The sequence below is a fragment of the Phalacrocorax carbo genome, chromosome 6, assembly GCF_963921805.1.
Source record: "Phalacrocorax carbo chromosome 6, bPhaCar2.1, whole genome shotgun sequence".
Taxonomy (NCBI): Eukaryota; Metazoa; Chordata; class Aves; order Suliformes; family Phalacrocoracidae; genus Phalacrocorax; species Phalacrocorax carbo.
In genome coordinates, this window is record NC_087518.1 from 51,709,092 (window position 1) to 51,736,983 (window position 27,892).

General features: G+C 43.3%; 1 protein-coding gene across 3 annotated transcripts; it reads right to left on the reverse strand.

The window, feature by feature from the left end:
- Nucleotides 1-272: 272 nt before the first annotated feature.
- Nucleotides 273-27,884, reverse strand: KDM4A (lysine demethylase 4A). 3 transcript variants are annotated; one of them, XM_064455280.1, is made up of 22 exons: nucleotides 27,832-27,884; nucleotides 27,249-27,401; nucleotides 26,868-27,043; nucleotides 25,666-25,780; nucleotides 24,553-24,746; nucleotides 23,033-23,082; nucleotides 22,405-22,508; nucleotides 21,219-21,356; nucleotides 20,047-20,297; nucleotides 19,114-19,304; nucleotides 17,472-17,827; nucleotides 15,541-15,661; nucleotides 14,709-14,887; nucleotides 12,207-12,411; nucleotides 11,390-11,466; nucleotides 10,560-10,615; nucleotides 9,513-9,621; nucleotides 8,369-8,557; nucleotides 7,554-7,724; nucleotides 6,941-7,060; nucleotides 6,235-6,327; nucleotides 273-5,176 (listed from the first exon to the last, which is right to left on the reverse strand). In XM_064455280.1, exons 2-22 carry the CDS (start codon nucleotides 27,384-27,386, stop codon nucleotides 5,036-5,038), a joined length of 3,174 nt encoding a protein of 1,057 aa, XP_064311350.1. In that variant the 5' UTR covers nucleotides 27,387-27,401; nucleotides 27,832-27,884; the 3' UTR covers nucleotides 273-5,035. The 3 variants fall into 3 exon arrangements, with proteins under 3 accessions (XP_064311350.1, XP_064311349.1, XP_064311351.1); XM_064455279.1 differs by having other exon boundaries at nucleotides 27,754-27,884; XM_064455281.1 differs by lacking the exon at nucleotides 27,832-27,884 and adding an exon at nucleotides 27,589-27,691.
- Between the last annotated feature and the right edge of the window lie 8 nt (nucleotides 27,885-27,892).

The window sequence follows — 27,892 nt, forward strand, 5'->3', positions numbered from 1 at the left end:
CTGGGTATGAAAACGTCCCAGCACACCAGCCACCCACCTTTCTACAGCCTGTGAAGAGGCAGCTCTTCTTTCAGCCAGCTGTGTGGATAAAGATGAGAGCATGCAAATTCCTAGCGTGTTGGGTCCTCTCACAGCATGAGGGTCCTACACTGGGTGCGCCAGGCAGTGACTCAGGCAGGGCTAAGTCCCCCAGCTAAGGGGGAAGAGCCCAGACAGCAGGCCTGTTTCACTTCTGTCTTGCACTGTGTACCGAAGGTGTTCACAGCCCACCATTCATAAAAGTAAGAACTTTACTTAAAGGCAGAATTACAGGCCAAGGACACCTCTTTTCAGGCTCTCCTACCTTCACTCAGTTTTGTCTGGAAATTAACACACATACTATACCACTTTAATCTTTTTCCAGCACCATCCCACACATTTCCTTCATTTGCTAGGTGCTGTCAGAACAGTTTTGACTTCAGCATTGTCACATTACTCATGCTGCAGCAAGAAGGCTGTGGCAATGTTTCTGCATGGATCTGCCACAGGTTCCTCAGACCTGACAGCAATCAGGTGACTATCTCCCATTCCTCTGTTGACCATTCTGGTGAGGCCAGAGGAAGCAGCTGATACACACCCTCAGCTGTTGTCATTACTGGAACCAAGCAACATCACGCTCACCCCACTTGAAGTGTTGTGCTCTTCACCCATCCAAGAGAGAAACCTGAAGCTGCTACACAGCTCTACAGCAGGGCAAACAAATGAAGAATGATGATGGGGAAAGAGGAAGAAGGCTTATTTTCACTTTTATCAACACCCCATGTTGCTCATGTTGAACCTAAAAAACTACACACTTTACACTAACCTAAGCGCACACACTTTAAGGTTCTGTGCAACATCTACAAATTCGTCAGGGAGACAGAGACGTTAACATTTTCCCAAACTACAGAAGCTGGCTCCAGGAATACCTGGCACTCCAGGCTCCAAAGATATGGGCTGAAATACTACTGCAATGAATAAGCAATTTACTCAAGGTCACTTGCTGTATCAGTAACAAAAACCCCCGAGCTAAGGTAGAATAATGTCATTTCCCTGACTGCCAGTTCAGCAAGCCTTAACCAGCACTGTGAACTTCAAGAGTCAACACCCAAGTAAAGAACAGAGCTGTCTGACTCTGCACCCCGGTAAGATTTTGTGATGACTCCTCTTCTGGCACTGCCGCTCTCAGCTACAGAGGGAACCTAAGGCAACTCAGCTCTTACTGCAGATGTCTCAGGCCTGTATTTCAGTGAGGAGAGATGACTCTGTGGCTCTGTCCCTGTTCTAGCTGAACAGCCATGATGGACTGAGCCCTTAACTAACACAACTCTGCTTAACGTCTCTGAAAGACGCCCAAGAACTCACTGGATAAGCATTAAGGAGATGAGTATGAGAAAGAAATAATGCCAATAGAAATATCAGAAGCATGATGAGAATTTCCAAGTTACGTTGCTTTAGTTCTTAAAGTACTCTACAGATTGTCCATTTTGAAATTAGATTTATTAACTGATCAAACTGAAAACAACATACAGGCTACCAGAGTCTTGATTTCATCCCATGTTTGCATTAAAAAAATAAACAAGCACAACTGCAGACATGTCAGACAACAGGAGCCCAGTTAAAGAATGGAAGAACAGAGATGCATTGGAAGCCTTGGGATATGTGGCTACGCTCCTCAGACAGTGCAGAATCAATTCAACCCAGCTCAAAACACCGAGAAGAGAGAGAAGGAGCAAGGAGAATGGGTCCTACTACTGACAGTACTGTCTCTGGTCATCTGATGGGTCTGCTGATGGAGGTCTCCTAGAAGTCCAGCTACAGGCAGAAACATTACTGCTATCAGGTGCTTTACAAAGGATAGCCACCTTTTTAAGCCTTCTAGAAAGTAATCACTGGCTTGCCAAGCTCATCCTGAATTAAGGGCAAGCCACTATTTGTTTACACTAAAATGCTTTTTATGGGTCCAGCCTGAACCAGTCACAGATGGAAGCTTCATGAAAAGTGAAGTGAGGAGGTCTACTGCCTGCAGCATCGCATGCAATGGACCTAACGAAGGGCCATCGGAGCTCCCATGGGGCATATCGAGCGTTATTTCCTACTGAACACATTCAAGAAGCACCTGCCTAGCTGATACTCTGGCAGCACCCTGCCCTCACTGGAATGATGCTGTAACAGGGATAAATACACTTCCAAAAAACAAACCACTGGAGAAAATTATTATCAGTCAAGATCAAAGTACAGGTAACGGAAAGCATATGTACCTTTGAGACAGCTGCTCTGTAAAGAGCTTTTATTGCTACCTGTTATACTTCGAGCCATAAACCCAATTGTTTTTGCGAAGTCAAATAATACAGACCCCTCAAACATCAGGGTCACCAATTCTAAGTTCACAGAGAGAAGCCAAAATGCAGTTCCAACACTGCAGTAGGTAAAGTATGCTCATATTTGAACGATGCAGCACAAGAACTGATGGGAAAATTGGGAAGGCCTTTTGTCTCAGAGTGCAGGATGGCAACGATTTACAACACAGTGCAGCCAACTGACAAGAGCAAATCTGGAGCCCACAGAAACACAGCGTAACAAAGCTCCTCTTCCAGAACAAATATGAGGCATACGAGCTCTTGAAAGTCACTCAATACTGTTAGAGGTGGGTGACAAAACCTGTTGCAGTTGAACAACAGCACTCAAAAAAATGTAGCTGTTTCATACTAGGACATCATTTTAGGATTAAGCTGTTGAGCCAGGTGTTTGCAGCACAGGTAGCACGTGGCACCTAGAAGGTGCATTTAATTATACAGCAGTTTGGGAAGAAAGCCTGAACACAGGCACCTTGTCTCTGGAGGGAGAAAGGCAGATGATAGGAAAAGTATGTTTTTCAGTAATATACAAGTAGTGTTCAGCCTATGAGAAGTTAATACCAAATCTTAAGATACACTGACAGAGCTGAAGCAAGTTTGTTAAGGCCCTGCCAGCTCTACTCCACATTTGCTCACAGCACATCACTTCAGAGGGGCTTATGCACCAGCTAAAATGTCAAAGTGCAATTTCATTCCCATTGCTTAGACCAGAGTAACTGCAGCTACTAGACTCCAAGTCTTAACAGATCCTAGTTTTATCAAGACAACTATCCCATTCATCAGAAAGTGATTTAATACCCTGAGACCAGGAGCTTTCGACATGGGAAAAATAAAAACAAACCGACAAAGGAAAGCCACTATCTCCTTTCAGAATCTGTTTAAGCCTTCCAATACTGATGAATGAGGTATTCCACCACAAAAATGGGACAGAACACCTCTATGTAAAACAGTGGTTGTGCAAATCTTTGCTGCTCATATCAGCCTCCTGACCCTATAAAAATGTAGGGATAAGTAAGATTTTCTTTATAAAAGTTGTAGTTTATTTCTTTTCTGATCAAGAGTTGTATCACTACACAATACTACATTTTATTGCTAATCACAAATCGATGCACCGGGGTTTCAGAAGAGTTTGGTTTATAGCGTTCCTATGTAACAAAAGGAAAAAAGTTACAAATCCAGACTTTGCAGACACATTGCCATGTCCCTATAGAAGCAGGGATGCATTAGGTCTGTTTCACTAGAAAATTCTCCTCTTGAACTGTTTCTGGAGAACATGTAACCATCATTTTCTCCAGCAGGAAAAGTCACCCCATCATTCCATGCAAAAAGAAGGCGGCCAAGCTGCTCCACAGCCTAAAATCCCTTTCCTACAGAACGGGAAAGGAACATGTATTTACATGGCTCTTACTGTGGTGTGTTAATGCTTAAATTACTAGGAGCAGGTTGGCACATCTTCCGGGTGCACCTACCACCCAGCTTAACTCAGCTTCCTATTGCTGAGGTAGCAAGTTCTCTCCAAGACAACTGAGATGTGCCCTACTAATACTCTACAAAAATGCTGTGGTAACCTTTGCCAGACAGCAACACAGCAGCACTCCTGCTTCAGAAGAGCATTGCACAGCCTTTCAGTAATACATACAGTTCAGTGCGTGCTTTATCTGTCTCAGACCCAATATTAGCTGCTGTAAGCAAAAGCTTGCGTTCACATGACAGACAGTGCTGCCACAGAAGAGGTACTGCACTGCTTCAGATACCGCTGCCCTGTCATCCCCAATACTGTGATGCTTGGATTTCAAGAAGGGAGAGTTAGGACTCTGTCCCTTTGGTCATTATTGCCTTAGAAGGGGTGGGGAGAAGCTCAGAAGAAACTCTTTGGGAGCTGAACGCCTATTCTTGTTAGAAGGCTGCACTGCGCAGGGCTCCAGACCGATTTCATGGATTCTGAGGCACATATTATTACAGTTAAACTTATGATTAAGTAAGTCAAAACAAGTATCAGAACAAAAATATTAAATGGAGGGTTAAATAATTTGTTCTATAGGATTCAATTTCACATTTCACCTGTTCACACAAGCACCTCCTGTCTGCTTGGATCTGAACAGCCTACAGCTCAACCCTCAGAAAGGAGGTGCTGAGAAACAAGAGACTGAAGCTGCTTGCGACAAAAAGATGGATATAAATATAAAAAGAGGTTCAATTTCAAGCACCAGTAATACTGCCTGCTCAAGCCCAGGTGTGGTCACCAGGGAGACTCCCAAAATCAGGAACATTATTCAACTAAAACAATAGACTGTACTATTCTGCAGCTGCCAAGATTCCTGGCTACAACTCCCAAAAGAGTTTGCCACCTGTCAAAATTGTCTCTAGTAAAAAAAGAAGCAAGACTGCTCGACGAGATGAAAGCAACACCCCCAAGCTGGCTTATTCAGTAAGGACCCAACTTCAGACCAGGAGTCTGCAGACATCAGCTTCAGCAAATGGAATCTGTTTCACTATCCAACAGCTGCCTTTCAGCTACTGCAGAGCATCAGCTTTTTAGCTTCCTTAAAAAACAAAACAAAAAAACCCTGGATTCGAAGCATCCAAATATGGCCTGTTGTACTGGAGCGTTTAAATCCTTGGGGGAGGTGGGCATCTTCTTCCTCTGCCACAGGCAGCGCTTACTCCATGATGGCCCGGTACAACGCCGGTTCAATGTAATCTTCACGGTAACGTGAATTGATCACTCTTTGTCTCTTCCTCTCTTGTCTGACCTCCTTCTCTGCGAAGATCTCCGTGAAGCGCATATCTGAAGCTATTGACTAAGAGAAAGACCAGAATCAGTCACTAGAACACAGATTAAATCCCTGCCTCCACATCCTCCTACTGCATGTAAGTCTAAGTCAGGACATTTGGTAATGGAGCCTTCAGCCTCCTTCAAAAACTGATTGAACACAATAAGAAAAATATTTTAAAAACTGGATTTAAAAGTCCGGGGATAAGTTTAAGTGAACTGTAATCAGAGACCTAAAGAATCACAAGTTTCAACTTTAACTAAGTAGCTAATTTAAGTTCACAATTACTTTCTTTAAGGAATAAACACTCATCTGTTCCAGCTTTCAAGCAGTCTAGTACATTCTGTGCCTTGTGGAGCAGGCATGTTTAAACACCTGGTCATAGGATTCAGCTATAGTATGTTCTTTCTTGAACCTCTAACATCCCATGTGCCTGCCAACAAGTTCTGCATTTGGGTGTGCGTGGTCATGCTGTAAAGCAAGATACCCTAGCATGCTGTCCACAGTTACTTTTTTTTCTCTCACAGTGGGAAGCATAAAGCAACAAAACAGGGGCCCAAAGGGGCTCTGGGATCTGCATCCTTGGACATAGTCAAAACTTGACTGGAGAGAGCCCTGAGCAACCCTGTCTGACTTCAAAGTTACTTGTGCTTGGAACAGGTGTCTGAAGCAGAAACCTGCAGAGGTCCTTTCCCACCTGAATTATTTTAAAATTTTAAAAAATGGCCAGCTCTCTTGATGCCACCCTAGTAACAGCTTTTCAGAACAAAGGGCAAGTGAAGGAACTTGGCCATTCTTTGCAATGGGAATAGACAATGCAACTTACTAATGCAAGCATGAAAGGGTATTAACATACTGTCCCAGTGCCTCTATGCTATAAACTCCTGTCTCAGGAGAAGGAGAATGAAGTCTCTCCAGAGCAAGATACAACTTTGCTTTTGTAGCCTGAGCAACCACCAAGCTTTGCAACGATTGAGGTGAGCACTATATTGTAATCTTTTGCTGCTCTGCACGCAGCTTGCTGTTGAAGGACAAATTAAGTTAAATGAACTTCTTTAGTAGAAGTTTGCACCCCGTTTACCTACCAGCCTTGACTTCACTCTCTTAGGAAGCTCCTCGTCAAGAGTATACACATCATCCCTCTTCACCATCAGCTGTGACCCATCTTCAAATTCCACCTAGAAGAAAACCAGAAGCTATTCTGCCAGAAGTCTTGAAAGTTAGAAGCCTCCCACAGCTACCCAGAACTTGCCTTCTCTTCCCCACAGAAGCCTCTCATGAAATAATCTACCACTTGAATTTTATAAGATATATATGCAGGTACGCACACTGCAACAGACTTTAACCAAAACCTCACCAATCCCATGACAGTAAAAGTAGCTCAGCAAGTTTTGGGATAGTCTTGTAACACCTGTCTGGCTGGTCACTTTAATATGGCCTGAACATTCATCCTTTTGGAAGTGTGCAAGGCGTAAGAGAGAAAAGCAACCCCAAACTTATTCTAAGTAGTTTCACCTACAGGAACAGAGCCTGCTGCAGAACTGCAGACTATTGATTTTCCAGAAGCTGACACTTTCAAACAGTTTGCCAGGCAGAAGCAGAGCTGCAAGCAACTGCTTTACTCTTAACTCCAGCAACTGCTACCAGCATCTGGCATTGCTGACAGTGCTGAGTAACTTCCCCTGAAGTGCTTAAGCATGACTCCCCTATAGCTCTGCTGGCTTTAAGAACAGCCCTGTTAACATGATCAGCTTGTTATGAATGATGAATTTTCAGACAATAGTTCTGTACCTGGTACATCTGAATGGCATGTGATGCGACAAACTTGGCTCCGTAAACTTGTCCATCTGTCCATCTCACCTGCACAACCTCTCCTTCAGCAGGGGGACCTAACTGAAGACAGTCTCGACTCTACAGCGTAAAAGAGGAAGGTGGGATAGAGAACAAGGGTAAGCAGCTTCCCTATGTGAAGATTCAGCAAGCCACCAGGAGTCCTTCCCAGTCACACCACATACCACCCCAACAATTACTCCATTTTAGTGATGAAGAACTAGACTCAGAGACATCCACTTATGTCACCTGTATTTAAACCCCAACAGTGGGCCCCACTTCAAAGTACTTCATGCAGGAATGGTATGCAAGTATCAGCAAGTTTTCCTTCAGACCTACCACTGCTAAGCAGCCACAGATTAGCTGTACTGCCTGTTACACCTGTTCCTATGTGCCCTCAGTTAAGTCAGCCTCACGTAACACCCCTAAGGCCATCTTGCAGCACATCTCAGCCACAACATGACCTAGGGTTGGAACAATTACCATATCCCCTGCTGTGTCTGCTCTGCAGCAGCAAGAATTGACTCGCACCATGTGCCCTCTACTGGAGCCAGGCTCCTGCTGCATGACATACCACAATGTCCTCTGGATACAGGTTGTCACTGAAGGAACCATCATCGAAGTTGACCTCGTAGAAAGTCTCCTTTGCAAGGCTGACCACTTCACATTGATAGAATCGACCATTCTTGTGCTTGCTGATGACTATCTGTCCAGGTGACAAATCCTGGAGTGCAGCCTTAGCTCGCTGAGAAGAGAAAAATCACTTTTTATGGAGTGACAATAAAGAATGAGTTGAGGACCATAGCTCCAGTGCTGGCAGACAAGGAAGTAAAATGAGGTAACTCTATTCAAGACACCATCAGCAGCATTTTCAGAAAAGTTCTGCCTCTGGCATTTCAAATGGTTAAAGCCTAATCTGTTAGATGCAGCTGTTGTTAATTTACTTAGTAATTAAGCTCTCATTTTTCAAAACTATGCAAGGCCTTTACAGTAAATATTGTCTAACAGTCTGTTGTGGTTTTGATGGCTAAAAGGGCTGCATGGGAACTTTATGAACTAATCACTCACTTAACCATGAAATTCTATAACCACTTATGCAGCCTGCTGGAGTCCCAGCACTAACTCCTGCATATTAAATATCACAGCATAAACCCCACTATCATTCATCATTACAACAGCCACAGGAGGGACATAATGCTCTCAGTCCTTCTGGGCTGCAAACCAAAATACAACAAAGGAGCTGACTAAGATCACTCAGAGTAGCAGCAAGGTTGAGATCAGAATCCAAGAGCAATGCATTTGATTATACAGAACATTCTGAAAGAGCCAAACTCTTCAGTCCCTCCAAGATACTGCAGTTCAAATCCTGGGAGTCACACACCTACTCACCTCTGCCTGAGATGGAATTTTGTGCCGGAAGCAGGTAATGAAGACAACAAATGGCCAGTCATCAGGCTGCATCATGACTCCTGCTGCTTGGGCACAGCTGACATGAAAGGATGTGGGACACCGACCATGTGAGCACTGTACACAGCAACCTGCAATTCTCTTTCTTCTTTTCTTGCAGAAGATGCACTTCTGTGAACAGGAAACTAGAGGTTATTGGTTGGCACTAGCTTTTACCCCACACAATGAGCTAGCTGGTTAAAAAGAAGCAGAAGACTACCAGTTCTACTTTGTAACAAGGAAATAATTCACAAATCTAAAATAATCCCATAGACAAAAAAAAGTACATTAAATACCTACCAGCTCAACATGCACAAAGCATGTGACGCAAGGGTGCTAGCAACAGGAGACCTTGGATTAAATCAGTCTACAATGCTCCAAAGTCAACAGGGCCTTTCAGCACTTGGTTATTAAGTTACACACAGAAGAACATCCTGATCAGTATAATGGGCAAAGACCAAAGACAAAACCAAAACAAAACACCCAAAAAAACCCAACCCAAACAACAAAAGTAACAGTTAAAATTCTATCACTACTACCAGTAACCAAACTACACTTGGGTCAGGCCTGATGGGCTGTTGTAGGAAAAGAATGTTATCTGTAATGCGTTAGCATTTGCAAACCAGTTAAAATCATTTGCCCCTCAACACTGAGCTGTTAGAGAGTTAAGTACAGTTGCTTTCTTGCTGAAAACATCCACTCATTATACAAATGCCTCGCATATCCTGAAGCATCTCAGTGCTCAACAGCAGTCAATAAAGGGAGTCAAATACCAGGGATTAGAAAAATAGTGAACAAAATAAATATCACCGTTACACCACTGTGTAAATGTCATTTGCTAAATACAGAAAACTCTGCCCCCACTGCTGCTTCTTATTTCAATAAGCATATACTAGAACTGGGAAGTGTTCAAAAAAAAATGAGAACAGGGACAATTGCCATTTCCCATACAAAGAACAGAGATTAAATTCTTCAGTCTGGAGAGTAGATGACTTCGGGTTGGAGAGATAAGCAAAGTCTCCCAGCTTCTGAATGGACCGGAGAGACAACTTTGAAACCTCACCAGTGAGGCAGGGGTGATACTCACCAGCCTGAAACGTTGCAGGGGGATTTTGCCAACGTCTACAGGACTCCGCTCTGCTATATTCACAAATTTTGCCTCCAGTACAGCTACAGCACACATCACATGAACCCACCTGTCAAGACAGAAGAGGGGAAGAATAAATTAATATGCATTGGTCTGGCAGAGGACACTGGAGTTTAAGTAAATACAGTTCTGCTGAAGTTTTTTGCCTTATAAACCATGATAAATAGCCTCTGAGAACCAGCAGTGTAATCTTCCCTCCTGCTGCTAGTAACAGGGTGCATGTTGGGCAAAACCAAGACTTCTTCATACTTCCAATCTACTACTAACAGACTTAACAGGACAGCGATTTAGTGTGGCTTGTGCTGGTTGCATACCTGCCTTACAAAAGACCACCTATTAAGATAAGATTATTCCTTCACAAACCTGTCCCATAGCAACTGTTCACTCACTACTGAATTACTTTTGAGACTGTGACCAAGAGGTTGAGGCTCCATATGACACCCACAAAATTTCTGTCAGTCACTCCATGGTGCCACAAGCCTACCCCATTGCTGTTTTGCACCAATTAACTTCAGACGATCCACCACACCAAAGGACACAGGACAGGCAGTTGTGTGCAGTGTACTTGCTGCAGAGGTACCCTGAATTTCAATATGTTGTGCTGCTTCAAGATATGGTTGTCCTTTGTCTCCATTGCCAGCACACATTACATGGAGAAATCAAAATGCTCTGTGAGGAGGTACTGAGAGATGTTATCTCATCAGGAATGTTTTTATGTGGTATGTTATACCTCTGCACTGTAAAATGCAAAGCAATTAACAGCTGCTGTCAACAGAATGAGAGCGAGGCATTACCTGAAGAGGTGATGATTGCTGCATGTGAACACAATGAACACACTTTACCGTAGCCCACCCCAGCAACACAGAGTGTGAAAGGTGTTGTTGGTTGCTCCCTTACACCAAATGCAGACCTTGGCTTTACTAGCTTACCCTCAGCTACTGAGGAATTGAGCTTGTTCCTTAAGACCAAAAAAGTTGGAACACTCACTTGTCATCATTGGCTCTCTGCAGTGCTCCTCCTCGTAATGAACACAAACAGCAGTCCTGGCACAAGAAAGAAAGCATTAGCTGAAAGAGTGAAGTCCAGAGTGGTACACTTGCTTCAGAACTCCCTCCTCAAAATGCAAGTCCAGAGGAAGAAAATGGTTTCACTGCCAGAAGACAGCTAACTACCTTGTACAGATCAGCCCTTTAGCTCTCAAAAGCTGCTGCCCTTAGGGCAACAAGTACAGGCTCCAAGTCTGTTGAAGGCAAGCAGACCTACAACTGAAGACTTGTTCAACTTGTTTGTTATGGGTTCCTTTTACAGCCGCAATACCCTACATCCTCTGAGGATGTGTAAAAGGATCTGGAACAAACCCGAGCAAATACATCTCCAAAGGTTGACCTGTTCTGCTGATCTAGAGCCTATATAGCTTTTTGAGGGAATCCCATTCTCCATGCCTTCTTCACATGTGCACGCCTCCCTAGTTATTAACAGAAGTTACTTTCTAAAATAGAAATAGTAGCTACCACAAATTAAGACAGACAATGGAGCTATTCCCACATTCATGCAGAACATCTTCTCTATGACTCAAGTGAGCTCAGCAGCTTTGCACTTGTTAAAAGGATTATATTGCTATGGTTTTAAAAGTGCCAAAACACAACAGATTGGCTCCTAAATATTCCCTAAATTGTCTTCTTTTCACAGGAGGGATTAAAAAACAAAAACAACCCACAAGAACAAAACAAAAAACCCCACCACTATGGAAATGAACTTTGTAGCAAGGTCCCAGACATACCAGACTCCATCTGTGAGAATCTTATGAGAAACTTTACCTCTTCTAAGGCATTTTCTGTACACCTGGAGCACATCCAGTCTTCAGTGGCCTTGTCAGGGGATACACCATAACAACCTAGAATAGACACATCTCACTTAAGAGCTTACCTAAACTCGGACCTGTTCCCTAGGACCCAGAAGTAAAGCAGGAATTCAAATCAATGAGCCTAAGGATGATGCTGTATATATCAAGTAACCCATGCCATCAACTTCATATAATCATAGAATCGTTAAGGCTGGAAAAGACCCTCAAGATCATCGAGTCCAACTGCTAACCTATTACTTCCAAGTCCACCACTAAACCATATCCTCAAGCACCACATCTACCCTTCTTTTAAATACCTCCAGGGATGGAGACTCAGCCACTTCCCTGGGCAGCCTGTTCCAATGCTTGACAACCCTTTCAGTGAAGAAGTTTTTTCTAATGTCCAACCTAAACTTCCCCTGGCACAGCTTGAGGCCATTTCCTCTCGTCCTATTGCTTCTTACTGGGGAGAAGAGTCCGACCCCCACCTCGCTACAACCTCCTTTCAGGTAGTTGTAGAGAGTGATAAGGTCTCCCCTCAGCCTCCTCTTCTACAGGCTAAACAACCTCAGCTCCCTCAGCCACTCCTCATAAGACTTGTTCTCTAGACCCTTCATCAATTTTGTTGCCCTTCTTTGGACACGCAACAGCCAGCACTCAAGTATATACCATGCAGATACAGGCTCAACTTGGTCTATTTGCACATCGAACAGACTGGCATAGGCTTGCTATCACATACAGACTTACTACAGAGAACACTAGAGTCTAGGGTTAAGTCTAGATGCACTCACTTGCATGAACACAGACATGGCAGTTCTTGCAAGTGATAAGTACACTGGTTCCATCTTCCTCTAAGTAGGGGGTTGAAAGATTGACGTCAGTGCTGCAGCCGGTTGTGGTAAAGCACATTTCGGGAATCAGGGGCTTGGTTCGGATCTTCCCATCTGCAGCAGCTGGTGTTACTCCAGCATTTTGACTGTTGCCTCCACACTCTGCCTGTGAGGGATGGATGGGAAATTTAAGTTTTACAAGTAAAACTGTCTCAAGCCATCTTTACTTACCCATTATTCCATACATAAATCCAGTTTAAAGAAAGAAAGCAGATGCTGGAAGATGAAAGAGTTAGTAGGTTAGGTGAAAATATAGTTAGGTTATAAAATCCTCAGCTGCTGCTGTTTCAGAATGAAGTAATTTTCTACCCAAATGGCTAAACGTAAGGTCTGAACTGCATCCGTCTAATGAGCAAGATATACATCAAACTGCATTTCCTCTGACAGCAGAGATGTAATCACCAAGCCGAGCCCATGCTCTACAGGCAACACCTCTGCTGCATCCCGCCACCCCCTTATTCAGAAGATCATAACACTGCTATCCAACATTGCACATTTATCTTACCTCAGTGTGGGAGGATTATGATCACACAAATAGATACCTACTGCAGTCCCCATTATTTTTGCCTTGTGTAGTTGTGAACAAGTCTAATAGACTTGAAAACTAATTTGTTCCTGGGAAATAAGCACACTAAAAATGCAGTTTCCTAGTTAAAGCTCAGAAGACTTTCAGGCTAATCTTTTGCAATTTATTCATCCAAACCAAACCAATGTCAAAGCAAACAGCAATTACACGTACAGTTCAGAGAGATATGCTTCCATTCAAGTTACCCTTTACAGCTAAATAGAAATGCATCTTTCTTGTTAAGGAAATATTTCAGACTGTCTTTTGTACCTCATAGACTACCACAACAGTAACTTGCCTAATCTTTAAAAAATATTATTAGAAAAAATTGCAGTAGCATTGTCCCTCCTACAGTGCATCAAAAGGTAGGAAAAAAAAGTCCGGGTAAGGATCACTGTTGGAAGGGAACTGATGTGTTTTCAACAAGTCTTGTTTATTCATATTCCTTAAAACTCACTGATTTACACTGAACATTGCACGTCAAGCAACAGACTAAATGATAGAGGGAAATCTATAACAAAGTTGAAGAAAACGCGACTTTTTTTCCAAGCAGTTATACTTTTCTTCTTCACAAAGGAAAAGTGAATATTTGTCTGGCATTTTGTGCCAATTTTTTATTTGAATGGGTAACTGAAGCAAGTTCCCAGACTTGCTACAGACTTTCTGAAGTTGGAACAAAGATCCTAACCACAGCTCAAATCTTGGAAGAGCTTCTGCTTGACTGCCTGGTGTAGACTGACATTTGAAAACCTGCAGCTAGAGTTTTCTGCTTAACAGCATTTAGAACTCAAAAAAGAAGCTATCGGAACTTGAACTGTCCTCAAATTATTAGCTTTATACACTGTCAGTACCAGTGAAATCCATGTACTATGCAGCTTCTCTGTAGAACTTCCAGTCCTAGTAAGAACTTACTCCCAGACAGAAATAGCAAGATCCAACAGAAACTATGGCCTATGGTTTTCATGGAAATTAGGAACTATATGCACTATAAACCCGCAACAAAAATTTGAGGTCTTTATTTCCAAAACTGTGTTGGACGTGTTTCTAGTGCCACCATAATCATACAGTGATCTCAAATGAATCAAAAACACTTGGAGTATGGGAAGGGACAAACTATCTCTAAGTTGCAGGTGGAACATGTAATCAGAGAACTACCCAAACTATCTTAATATTACTTAGCTTAGGGACAGAAAAAAATTCAGTGTGGGACTTCAGCCTAAGCATTTAGTCAATATGACAAAGGGGTTTAGTCAACATGACAAAGGGGTTCTGCAACCCATCCCAAGCTATGCATTGCTACGGCCACACTTCGTTAAAGCACATTTTCACAGGCCATAGCTACTTTCAGTATGGATATGCTCCAAGAAAGACAGCTTTCTATCTACGCCATCCACAAACACAACCCCAAATCCTTTAAATAAAAGATTTTCTTCCTTGCCAGCTCCCCAAAGACTGTGTGCTACGAGTGGACTTAAAAGTCTTTTTTAAAAAAATAGGTGTAAAAGTGAAGGTGTCAGTCTGGAAAAGAGAAATGGGATTTTATAGTCAGCTCCAGCAACATGCAAGCTCCATTCTGTGGGTTCAAGCAAAAGCCACAGAACACAAAAGCTTCTGCTGAACAGCTGAGCAAGCCCCTGGGAACCCACAGGCAGACCATCGCAGGTGTGGTGAGGTTCACCCAATTGTGCTCTCCTGGAACAACTCCTTGAGAAGACTGCAACAGTGACACAGCTGCATTTAACTGGCATTATGCAAAATGACATTTTTAAAACTATGCATCACAGTGGCAACCTATTCAGTTATCTCTATGATAACATTAACAGACTTGGTCTACATACCTGATACGTCTGGAAGAGCATACAAACAGCACAGTATGGAGACTGCTGAGCCATGGTCCGATTGTATTCTTTTTCAGCCTCAAAATTTGGTGGCCGATTCTGCCACAGCTGGCTAAGTGGCTTAGCCCATGCTTCTGTCTCCTCAGCCTCTTCTTCAGGAGTTAGTTGCTCTGATGCCTCTGAGGTAAGAGATCATTTACTCAGTGATTATGTGTCCTTTTATAGATATCCTTCTTGCAAATGAAACTAAATAAGGCAAGAAGTTATGAATGGAGATGATGGAAAGGTTGACAGTAATCAAATTTACAGAAGAGCGATGGGAGCCAGCAACTCAGTCTCCTCTTTAAGAGGCTTCTACGAATCAAGCAACTGTGCAGACACAAGATAGGTTTATTGGGTGAGAACAGCACTAGCTCCAAATTACATCAAGACTGGCAGCCAAAGAGCCAAAGAATTGGGTGAGGTTTTTTTGGTTGTTTGTGTTTTTGTTTGTGTTTTTTTTTTTTTTTTAATCACAAACATTTACGTCAATTACTGGAATGCTCTAAGGCGGATGCAACTATGCAACAGTCTCTGGTACTGGTTTAATCTTCCTTTCAGAGTTGTGACTTTCCAGAGAATGGAACAGGAAAAAAGATGCCACCATTTCAGAAAAAATTTAACGATGGAAGCACAATTTAAAAAAAAGACAAAAAGACAAACCCTTGACAAGTGACACCTCTGCATCCTAGGCAGCTCCTGTTTACGCCAGTTACTTAATGGAATACCCCACACTGGCCACAGAACCTGAGACCCTTTCTACAGTTTCCTAAAGAGCTCAAGGCTTACTTACCATCATCACTAATGCAGTCTTTAACCAGGAGCGGGTGATGGCGCGGGAGCTTGCTCAATGGCTGGCGACGACCCTTGGACTTCTTACTCTCCTTCATTGATCTTATGTACTCCTTTGCTACCTGGACAAGGAGAAGCAATTCAGCAGTCAATTTGCGTGTGCCCTTTTGACGTTACTTTTAAAGGAATTTCTTTTGAACTTAAACCTCCACAAAATGCACACATGCTTCCACGATTTTGTTTCTAACAAACTAACTTAAGCTCTAAAGTGGCTAAAGTTTTTTGAAGAACTACTTCCAGCACTTTTGCTAGGGAAAACCAGATAGAGCTGTACTGGCTCTGCTGAGCCATTAAAATGGACAATTTTCACAGGTCTCAGCATAACTTTTCATGCAAGTCTGTTTTATATAACAATCATGTAAAAGACAGAAAAAAAGACTGACAAGTTGAATGGTTCAACTTAGGAGAGCCACTATAAGAAGTCTCATGCATTCTGGAGAAATCCTCAGTTTGTGTATGAACTTAAAAATTCCAAAATTTAAAAATTATTATTATTATTAATAATAAAAAATTAGACTTAATGGGCATCTCATACTAACCTATTTTAAATAAATGAAACCTTCACCCTCTCTGCTTATTGCATTGATGTCTTTCCAGACAGACTAGAAGGAGACTACAACAATAGTTATTTCCTCTTCCCTTAGCCTTACGTAAAAACAGGTGACACACTGACAAAATTACTAACCTGACAAGCAAGGCAATAAGGGCAATGATTTTAACAGCCCAGGACGCCTCTCAGTAGATAAGACCCAGGGATATATATGGGGGGGGGGGGGGGGGGGGCGTTTTTTAATCTGTTATTCCTCTAAAAGCACAGGCAAATCTTAGATTAAATGCACTTACATCTTTTTACATCTCTTCTTTTCATAAAGAAGCCAGAAGAGAGCATAAATCATTATCTCTGATCTCCTACATAGAGTGGGATACAAGACTTCTAAGAAACAGAAATGCTTTTATTCAAATGGAAATTAGCATTCCCAGTTACCATCTGATGGAAAATTTGTTCTGAAATACACCATACTGGGGAAAATGATCTACACCCATTCAAAATTTCACCTTTTCCCTGTATGGAGTATGCAATGGAGATATCAGTAGAAGCAAGAGAATTTCTTCAGTTTAAAAAGGCCATGAGAACTCTTTCTCAGTTTCAGCTTAATTATCAACAGATTTGCCCATTTACTGTTCCGTTTCTGTAATTCCTGAATTTCAAAGACATAATCATTGTCGGCCTCCCGCTCTCTAAACACAGATTTAAAGAGGGAAACAAAATAATTTGAGAAGACACCACCAAGTAAGATTTTAACTACTACAGCCTCCTCTTGGGTTGTCTAATAAAACATTAATTGGCAGTTCTTAAACACTCAGATTTACATTCTCCCAACCAATAATTTTTGTTCCATCGTTTCTTTTTTTTAAAAGGGACACACAGATCCGCACATGTATGCAATTTGATATTAACCCCCACCAACATATTAATGTGCTCATAATAGAAGCTGGATTGAACTAGATTAACTTTAGGTACAAATAGGTGTCTATTACTATAAAAGGACATGAATCAGCCTCTAACACTGCCATGACAAAACCACCAAGCTACCCTTTCCCTTAAAGCACTTAAATAATTTAGAGAAGTTCTCAAAACAGGGGATCTCCTTGTTTTCTAGAAGAGGTAAGGGTATAAGACTTCCACCTCCTTAATTCTTGTTTGTTTAGCAAAACTCACAGATATTAAACAACACATTAACAACTAAGCAACTTGCTACGCAAACACCAATGGAACGAAAATGTAACCTGCACAGATAGGAAGTTTGGTCACAGCAAATCTGAGAGCGCATAATACAGCCCTTAAGCTTTCAGTACTCCTGCCATTCATACCTCTGCCAGCTCTTGCTCATTCACACTGGCGGTGGCACTGGCTTTCTTTCCTGAAGTCTGTTCATTGTCAAATCCGCTGGCATCCCCTCTAGCATAGCTATGGACTGTAAGCACCCCAGCTGGCCCAGGGGGAGTTTGTTTTGCCAACGGATCAGTTGATTCAGAGTCAGAAGAACCAGAGTACGCAGGCGAGCTGGGCTGAACGCTGGAAGTTGCACTCTGCTTTGAAGTTGTCGAGACTGAAGTGGAATTTGAAGCATGTGAAATGGAGAGATCCAAGGCAGCTGCTTCTTGGTCTTCTTGCTCCTCAAGCTTTACTGTTTTCAGTTCTTCAAATTTGGCAGAGTCCACACGATCTAGAAGAAAAGATATACTGACTTTTTCTAAAGTCTGGGCAGTAGAGAGGACGTTTGTGCAACCATCCACACAAGGCCTAACAGGAAAGCAAACTACTACACATGAAAAAGTGATATTCAAGTCATGTAAATAGTAGGTCATCAATGCAAACACCTAAAAAGTCACAGTTGGTGCAGAGAAAGAGAGAGAGAGAGAGTAAAAGCGTGTGCTCATTGCCTCTTCCAGTACAAGAACTAGGGTATATCAAACAAAACTAGCAGAGTGAGTTAAACAAAGAGACTCCTTTATACAGCATAGCTAACCAGCCCAACTCCTGGCCACATGATGCTGTGGGTAAAAGGTTACATGGGTTCATGGGAGACTTAACAGAAGAAAAATTAAAACCCACAAACCCATAGAAGATTTTTAAATACAAACTGCAAAAGGCTGGAAAACTGAATACTAGAGGGAGGCATTACATATGTTTGCCCTGTTCTTGTATTGTTCCATAGGCCCCTCACTCCTTGCTTAAGAGCAAGGATAACTGACCCATTACATGAGCCATATTAATTTTCCTCCAGCTTACTGATTACAAAATTACAAATAAAACATCTATACAGCACACCAGACCCACACTACCAGGAAGTGTGTGTATGTTTTACTAGGCAGTGTCTATAAATAGGTCACATTACACAACAGGGATACAGAGGACCTTAGACTACTGAGGCATCCAATACATTTCTGTATGAAGGCAGGCAAAATAAAAAAAGCAAAAAATCAGAAGTTGGAAACACCAATTTCTTAAGGAAGTCTCATGCAATACTTCCTGTTCCTTTTAATTCAGCTCAAAGGCAACATCCCTGTGACCTACCTGGTCAGTCACTGAAGCAGCTACAGGATGGCTGCCTACACCTTTGCTCTCCCCCAGTGTTTTTTTATATACTTGTTACTGGGGAGTCATCCACAGATAGGCCACAAAAGCTAACAATTCACACTGTGGTTATTTCATTTACTCAAACCAGTGGCAGAAGTGTCTGACAAATTCAACTAAAAGGCTCAACCTAAAATTGTTCTGGATGCACTCTTGGTCTTGAAAAAGCAAATGGTACTGTCTCACATCTCATCACAGTACATTTCTGAAGTGCTTGCCATGGTGCTGACAAACTAGTGTCTGCGTTTTTGGACACAATGTCCCACCAACTACCATCACATGAAAGAGTGCCCCAGATTAATCTCTAGCAGCTTCTCTCCCTGAATAGTAATATCATGGCCCCCCATACCAGGATAAAGCTGGACACACAGTTACCTGGAAGCTTGGGCTCTTGTTCACCTTGCTGCGCAAGTTCACTTGTAGGTGTCTCATGAGGCTCTGCCATGTCTGCTTCATACTGCGCAGAGCTCAGCTCCTCCTTGGGGAAGGCCTCGCTCTCACTCACTTCTTGAGGCACTTCCAGGCAGACCCTGTGCCTTTTTGTTCCTATGCGATGCTTGGGGATGCTGCAGAAGACAAATCCATACATCAGGTTACCAAACACGTCAGCTCGTTGAATTTGTGCCTGGATGCACAAAATACAGCGTGGTTTGGATGAGTGTTTTATGAGACAGCATCTGGCAAGCCAAATAGTTTCCAAATTATTCTGAAGTGTTTTCTTTGCCTTTACAGAAGCAGAGTCAGTAATCCTTAGGGATGACTCCTCAACATCTGTTCATCATGGATTAGGCTGCTATGCTCTAGCTGGGCATTCTTTACCTTAAACAAACAAAAACCCAAACAAAACCCAAAAGAAACCAAAACAACAACAAAATCACCACCAAAGACAGCTTTAGATACAGTAGCGAACACTGGCTGAGAAAGATTTAACTGCAAAATACAAGATGATTAGCCTGTCCACCTTTGACAACCAGGAACCACACACTGATGTTGCAGCCTGCAGCACTGATAGTAACGGGATTTGCTAGCAAGTACTGTCCCATGAACCCAATACACCCCATTTTTCTTCTGGCCTCCCAGTGTTTAAATCCAGGCTTTGAATGTCTGCCCCAAGTTGAAGAACTTCCTTCCATGCTGGTGCATTTCCTGTCTACCACAATAAAAACGATTAAGAGTAAACCCTATTCCCAAGAAAACAGACTACTGCTAACTCTGCTGTTGTTCTATCAGAATGGCAAACATTCAACTGCAGCTGGGTCCAATTTCTAATAATCTAATAGAAAAGCAGAGGACTATATAAAGCACTACCTTTTTGTCTCATCCTCATCCACCTCCTCTTTACACATCTCTCCTGTTTCCATTTCCTCCGCACACTGTTTCCCATTCTTGACTTTTTGCATGAGATCCCCTTTAAGGAACTCTGCCGCCTCTGGGGTTGGAAGAGCATGGTCAATGACAGTCACGTCCTTCCCGGCTTTCCAAAGCTTGTATCGATCAGGTTGGTACTTCCTCACAAACACATCCATGGAGATCTTCACCATGTCCTTCCGACACGAGCACTGAAGTCACAAAGAATATTCAGGTCAAGCCACATGCTCAACAATGCTACTCTGCATTCCTGTATCACTTTGCTTTCAGGAACTTAACCGAAGGAAAAACTCCCCCAGTTACATGTAATCGAGCCTCAGAACTCTCAAGACTCTTTCCCAGGAAGTCAAAAGTACATATATTAAGTTACTAAAAACTGGGCAGAAAAGCCAGCAAAAACAACAAAACAGACAACCAGATGTTATCACAGTAACTGAGAAAGAAAGCCCACCAGCCTATTTAGAGTTGCTTGTAGAAGCTGACTGTTTTAAAATGAGCTCATTCAAAAACAAATAGTAAAACCAGGGACTATAATGAGAAAGTTGGAGCCATACAAACTCTGGGCCTACCCAGAGCAGTAGAGGTTGCCCTCATCTGGGCACGGTTTCAACTAGTGCTTCAAAGCATTCACTTCAATATAACTTTTGAAAACAATCTGTGTTTGTAAGGCACCTCTACAGGGATCTAACGCTATCCAGTCTAAAGGTTCAGCCAAGATACCTACTTTGGTAAGTAACATAAGTTACCAAGGTCATACTTCCAGGCTAAATGGTCAATAAATAATGGTTAAAATATCAGACAAAATACTGACAAGCCCTGACGACCAAGCACACCCCCCCTTTCACCTTTGGAAAAGCCACTACTCTCCTGCTTTTCTTTGAAGCCTCACTTGATCTACACAAGGCTAAACAACATGTTATATGCTATCCATAGTTGAAACAAGGACATGAAACAGGAGGCTGACTGCACATTGTTACCGTATCATAAAGCAAACATCACATCTTAAATGGATAAAGCACTGAATTCTCTCCCTTAGAACAAACACTGGCGGCTTAATGAGCCACAGAGAATTAGGTTATTTGTACGCAACAGGAGGGCAACAGACCGCTTACCAGTACAGACTGCTTCCCGTACTCGATCCACCGAAGGGTAGCAAAGTTCGTAGATTCAGCACAGTTAAAGCCATGATTAAAACCAGCATGATAGCTATAAGGAAAGGTTATCATGAACTCTCCAGCCTCCTGGGTCACCTAGAAGACAATTGAGACACTGCATTGTTATTCACAACTTACTTAAAGAGCCTACTTGCTGGGTCTGAATAAAAGGAGCTCCCTACCCCTCATGAGACATATCTGAAAACCGCACCCACAGACGGCAGTTGGAGTTACTTGCTTCAATGATTAGCCTTGATACTTACCTTCACTATTCTACTTACGCTAAGTATCTGTTTACTGGAAAGCAACACTCAGATTTTTAGTAAAACACAACGCAACTGGTCAAATAGCACAGAAGTGGTTATATATACAAAATACTCTGTGACAAGCTATCTGAAGGTCATAAAGGTACTTATCTGTATCAGCTACAGGTCTGGCTGAAGAGTATCTAAGGACAAGTAAACTTTCTATTCGCACACACTCTTTACTAGTGTTTTATTTTGCTGATCATCTTCAAGTACAACTCTCAATCACCCTTCCACTGCTGCTTTTCAACATTTTCCCGCTAACAAAAGTTCGTGACAACAAAACCCTTCAGCTGCCCATGGAGATGCAGCAGTACTTCTAAATAAGGACTCAAAGACTCGATCTTCAAAATGTGTGTGTGGGGAAGGGGGGTGGCAGGTTATCACCTGAGAAAGTAAGGAAGACTATGAAGCTATTAGTGTAACAGAAAAAATTAATAGGGAAGAAGCGATATTTTCCATTAGGGAAACAGATCACAACAAAAAAAATTAGCAGGAGACAGGTCTGAAACAAAAAAAGAACAATCCCTCTTCACTGAATACACAGCTAAGCAGTGAAGTTAATCTAACACAGGATGTGGTGTTTAGTTTTAAGTTAAAAAAAAATCACAGAAGACAGAGCCCTTGTTTTTAACAGTACATGGCAGATTCTTCTGTCTCAAACAATTTCAGGCCCCAATTGCCAGAAAAATGGAGGTACTGTGGGAAAGGATTGCCTTATACCCTTCGCTGCTCCTATTTTCCTCTCTAAGCATCTGCTATTGGCTGCTGTTGGAGATGAGACAGGGCTGCATGAACCTCCTGACTGAGCTGGTATAACCATGATTACTTTTCTACACCTTATCAAATGGGATGCCGTATTTCTTCAGAATTGATGGAGAGATGAGGGTCATCTTGTGACGGAGAAATGCTTCACAGCTTTGGGCACTTCCTGGAAAGAAACCTGTTTAAAATAAAGGCAAGGAGAGATGTTACCATTCTGCTGTGAACTAAAATTAATTTTTCAGTAATTTCTAGGAAAAGTTACTGTCTAAACAGTATTTTTCCCTAAGCCTACAAGTGTCGACCACCTTATTTGAAGTGTGTTAGCTTGCATTCTGAAGAAAAAGGACAGCTCCTGGAGATTTATCTTTAATGGGTGCCAGTTTGAAAGAGCGTAAGACAGACTGCATGCAGAAGGATCTTCCCTTGGCTATAACCTTCCAGTTCCAATAATCAATAGTAAGGATTTTCTCAGGAAAGGTTAGACATACCACAACTGCATTATTTGTAATGTGACATTTCTTTTGTGTGTTTATACTATAAACAAACTGAAGTAATATAATCTATATTCTAAAGGCAAATGATCAGGTCAGTCGTGCCAGCCTGTGCCCTTATAAATGTTATAGGCATGCAGGATTCTGAAAGAGCTGAAACCCGTTGCAGCTGTCAATCCCGCAAAAGGCAGGACATGAATTGCCTGATTACCTTTTGCAAGTCTCTCCAGTCGTTTCCCATGCTCTGGGGGGATAGAGTACCTGCAGTTGTAAGAACAAGTCTGTTAGGTTCAAGTGACATGACAAAGTCTCAAAGTTTGACTGGAAATCATACACAGGCATCAAGGCATGAATTACTCAAAAAAAAAAAAAATCCTCTAACTCCACATTGTCTCTTTCAAAGTTCAATGACGTAAACCTAAAAAACTTCATTGAGGAATTTTACCTCTCTATCCCAAGAGAAAAATCAAGAGCCAAAATCTGACCATCTCCTCTGTTGACTTTTGCTTAAGCCGTCAAGGAACTAAGAGGTGCAATGCATTTAATTAGCAGATCTGCACAGCAAAACATGAATTACGAAAAGAAAGGGAAGAGCACTTCCTGACCTGACTCACAGTTCACAGCTGTGCTTTGCTAGTATGCTCAGCGCAAGGAGGAACAGAGAGCAAGAGAGAAAATGGAATCACCTTTCAGCTGGTCAGACCCAGATGGGACTAAGTCAGATGTCATGCTGCATCCTTAACATGTGCGCAACCTGTGGCGTGCTCTTTAGGGCTACATCTCCCTCTCTCTGTACGCACCTTTTCAGGGGCACCACAAAACTACTAGTTGGTTTGACAACAGTAAATGAAACCACCTACTTAGCTTGCTTTCACTCTGGGATAGAGTGCTATATTCTTGATGGAGTCCCTTGCTAAATAAATCAGACTAAGTATCAGCAAAGTTAACTTCTTCCATGCACTACTGTAAAAGAAGCAATGGCCAAAAGGTTTATCTGATTGAACTAGTCTGTTTCATGTTCCCATGCTATTGCCACTGCATGGGGTTGTTCACTGGTCACATGGCGCTAGCTATTATTTTTCACTTCAAAGTTGTATTAAAAGGCAGCCAAAAATACTAGTTTCCAACAAAACTGCCATGGAAACAATTGTTGAAGTTCCTTGAGAAATTTATTTGTGAGCAGAAGGGAATGATTCACTCTTAAAATGCAACCCATGCTACAGAAAAATTTGGGAGCCTCCCCTAAAAAACAATCATGAAAGCTCAGACGCTGGACGAACCACTCAGCAAGATCCACTAGCCTGCTTTTAGATCTATGATAAATAGCTACATTTCAAAATCTGTTAAAAATTGCCTGTTCCCATAGTGCCTGCGTGACAACAGATATCTATTGCATGTGTATGGTCATTTTAGAGCCTCAGGAAATCGGAAGCAAGTTTTCCAAGTTCTGACCCTACCGCGGCAGAAAGCATCCACCTTACATTATAATTCTGAACTCTTTACATCAGGACAGCAAATGGACTGTGACCAAACTAACGCTACTGAGGACGCACACTGCTCTGCAGTTCCTTAAAGGTTTCTAGTGTTCTTGTCATAAGATACCACTGCAGCGCAAGATTGGAAGGACGGTAATCCCTTCAGTCAACTCTCACAACTTCATGACTTTGAGTTCAATTTTTATGGTATTGTTTTTCTACATCTAGAAGCTTACCTTAGAAATAAAAATCTTACCATGACTTGGGTTCCCCAAAATGCAAGTAATTAATACTGTAGAGATCCATGTCTTCAGTATGCCAAGCAAAGGAAGTTTTCCACATGCCAAAATATAGGTAAGGAGTATTCACTCCTTCAATAGTTATGCCGCTTTCATTCTCCACGATATCCAGGATCGTGTTCAATCTGCCAATATTCCACGCATCTACATGCTGAAAAACACAAGCCTCGCGTTACACAAGCACTATGAAGAACAGAACCACACAACTTTGCAGAAGTTATCAGACACTTGTGAAACAGCACATCAGAACAAATCAGCTACTGGCACAGCTCAAACCATTAGCTAGTTCACCTAAAACAAAAGTTTCACACGGCATTAGCTTACATACTGCTTGTTTACTAGCCACCTTTGTGGAAGAAAACAAACAAACAAACAAACAAACAAACAAATTAGCCAACATTATCACAGAATCACAGGTTGGAAGGGACCTCAGGGATCATCCAGTCCAACCTTTCTAATGATTAGGAAGGAGGAATAATCACGAAGCTACAGACTGTCCAGACCAGAGAACAATAGTGCAAGCTTGAGCTGATGTCTGAACCCTCTTAACAGAAACACTTTTCTCTTCAAACATCTTTTAAAAGAGTAAATCATCATATTTTAAAAGACTAGCAAGTAGAATGCATACCCTTTTCTAATGTTTATTGTCCTAACACATAATGGCTACAGGGCTGTCCCACAAAAACACATGCACTAGTGGATACTGAAGCAGTGCGTGTTCACTGACGAACAGTTCCAACTCTCACATGCCTTTCTGGACAAAGCAGTATAAAAGCAACACTTACACAGCAGCAGTTTTTGCTTTCTTGAAGTTAACCATATTACACCGAAGAGCTAACAGAGACCCCTTGGAACATTACCTCTATCAGCCTTCTTTAACTGTCTGGCTTAAATGGAGAGTATGTTATAAACATGCAGTTTATTGTGGTCCTGCCTACTCCAGAAGCTGGAACCCTGCTAACACTTTCATTAACTCTTTCTGAAAGTTAAGAGTCAAATACTACATTAGTATTTATGGAATGCAACGTACAGGGGTAACTGTTACTTGAAAACCAAAACAGTTTTCTTACCTTGTCATAAAGCGTGCCATTAACATCAGCACCGTAGATAGGGGCATTGAACGTAAGGTTCTTCCAGTACTTTCGTTCGAGGTCTTCAAAGTCCGTGTAGCGGGGTGTGCAGTACCTGAAAAAACAACAAAGACACTAAAGACTTTGCAGTTTGGTTCTTGACGAGTTTAAACCAACGTTCTCCACCACTGAAAAAATTGAAAGCTACAATAAAAATACCTAAGGTATGTTATCAGCCAGCCCACTGTCTCCCAGAACAGCAATCAGAGCAGACACAGCTCTGTTCCTGTGAGACTTGGGAACAAAGGACCATGAAAAAAACCCTTACTTTCCCCATTTCTCAGTTTACTTTCATTTTTGCTTTGTGCACCTCTCTCAGGTCAAAACAATTACACTTTCTAGTTGTTGCTATTTAGCAAGGAAGGATGCAGTCAAAACCAGAAATAAAACAAGAACAACTTGAGAACCAAAACAAAACCAAAGTTTTCTGCCACTGTAAAAGTAACAAAAGTTTCCAGACTCACCTACTTGTAAACTGGTCAAGCACAGTTTACCAACAAAATACCTGCTTTTCATTTTCACTCCCTGCTAACTATATACTGGCCTCTTTGTGCAGATTTACACTCTAACACCTATTTAACCTGTGTGTACACACACCCACATATATATATTCCAGATAATTACATATATAGCATTACAGAGTAATTTTCAGCAAATTATTCTATTTGAGAAACAGAACCCTAAGATCTCTAAAGTGTAATGCTCTTGCAAGACAAAATAAGCTTTAGCAGGCAGAGCGTGGCTGGTGCTTCCAATGACACTTCTAAGCAGTAATTTCCAAGGCCATTTGGCTTAAACTCCTTCTAAAACGGTCATTTCTCTGTGTCCTTTTTCACATCAAGAACATTGCTTTCTCTACTACTCTGCTCAGTGAATATTTTAATGGCCTAGCTGCTAGGGACCAAGAGGCAGGAGCGCACAGCAGAAACAGTAAGTTCCGCCGGCATTACGTACGCTCCTGCCAAACGACCCAAGCCACAAAGGTCCATCCACACAGCCAGTTCCACAAGCACACCTCATCTGCCCAGGGCGTTGCGTTCACGCCTCTGGCCAGCACCGGTGCGTAGCGAGGACCCGGTCCCGGGGGAACTGGGGCACCAGGAGCGCCCGCAGTGACCGTTTGCGGGGAGACGCGGACGTACTTGTCGCTGTTGGCGATTCTTCTGAACTCGCGGACCGTCATGGCCTTCTTCTGGATGTTGTACTGGGTGAAGAGGCCGGACTGCCCCGTCACCACCTGCTGGATGGGCGCTGGGATGACAAGATCGTCGATGTCATCGTAGCACTGCCGCGGCTTCCACTCCTTCGGAGGAATTATCTGCAGGACGCAAAACGCACCCGTTAAACTGCTGCCAGGGGGAGGGTCGGGCTTGGGGGGTTCGGGCCGGGACCCGCCGGCCGGGGCCGGGGCTGGCGGCGAACAAAGGGCGGAGGCGGCCCGGGGAGGGGAGGGAGGGCCGGTCCCGGGGCCGGGGCCGCCGGGCGGCGTCCGCCCGGGCCGGGGTGTGTGTGGGGGGTCGCACCTTGGCCAGCCCGGCGCGGTGGGCGCCCTGCGACTCCAGGTAGGCGATGTACCGGCTGAAGTCCCGGAACTGCTCCATGGTGGGGCGGAAGGTCATGATCCGAGCGCTGGGGTTGAGGCTCTCCAGCTCCGAGGCCATGTTGCCGGGCCGGCCCTGCGCGGAGGAGGCGACGGAGGGGGGTGGTTGGGGACGGGGGGTGGGGTGGGGATGGGGGGGGGGCGGGTCATCCCGCGCACCCCTCCCCCACCCCGCCCCGCCCCGCCGCTCCGGGCGGGCCCCGTCGCACGCGCGCACGCCCCGCCCCCTACCGCCCACCGGCCAATCTCCGCCGGGTCCGCACCAGTCCTGCCTCGCCATTGGCGGAGAGAGCCTGCCCGTCAGGATCACGGCTCTCTTTCCTCTTCACGGCGGAGAATGCCACCGATTCACGCCCCTCCCCCCCCCCCGTTCCGACGCGAGCCCGTTCCGAGGCGGAGGGGTCCGAGTCCCCGCCCGCCGTGCTCACGTCAGCAGGGCGTCCCTCTTCCTCGCCGCCTCCGCCCTCCCACCCGGGCCGTGGCCCAGCCGCCGTATCCCTCCGCACCACGCGCCCAATGAGTCCGGCAGGCCGCCGACGCCACTGCGGCCGTTCCCCACCGCCCGGG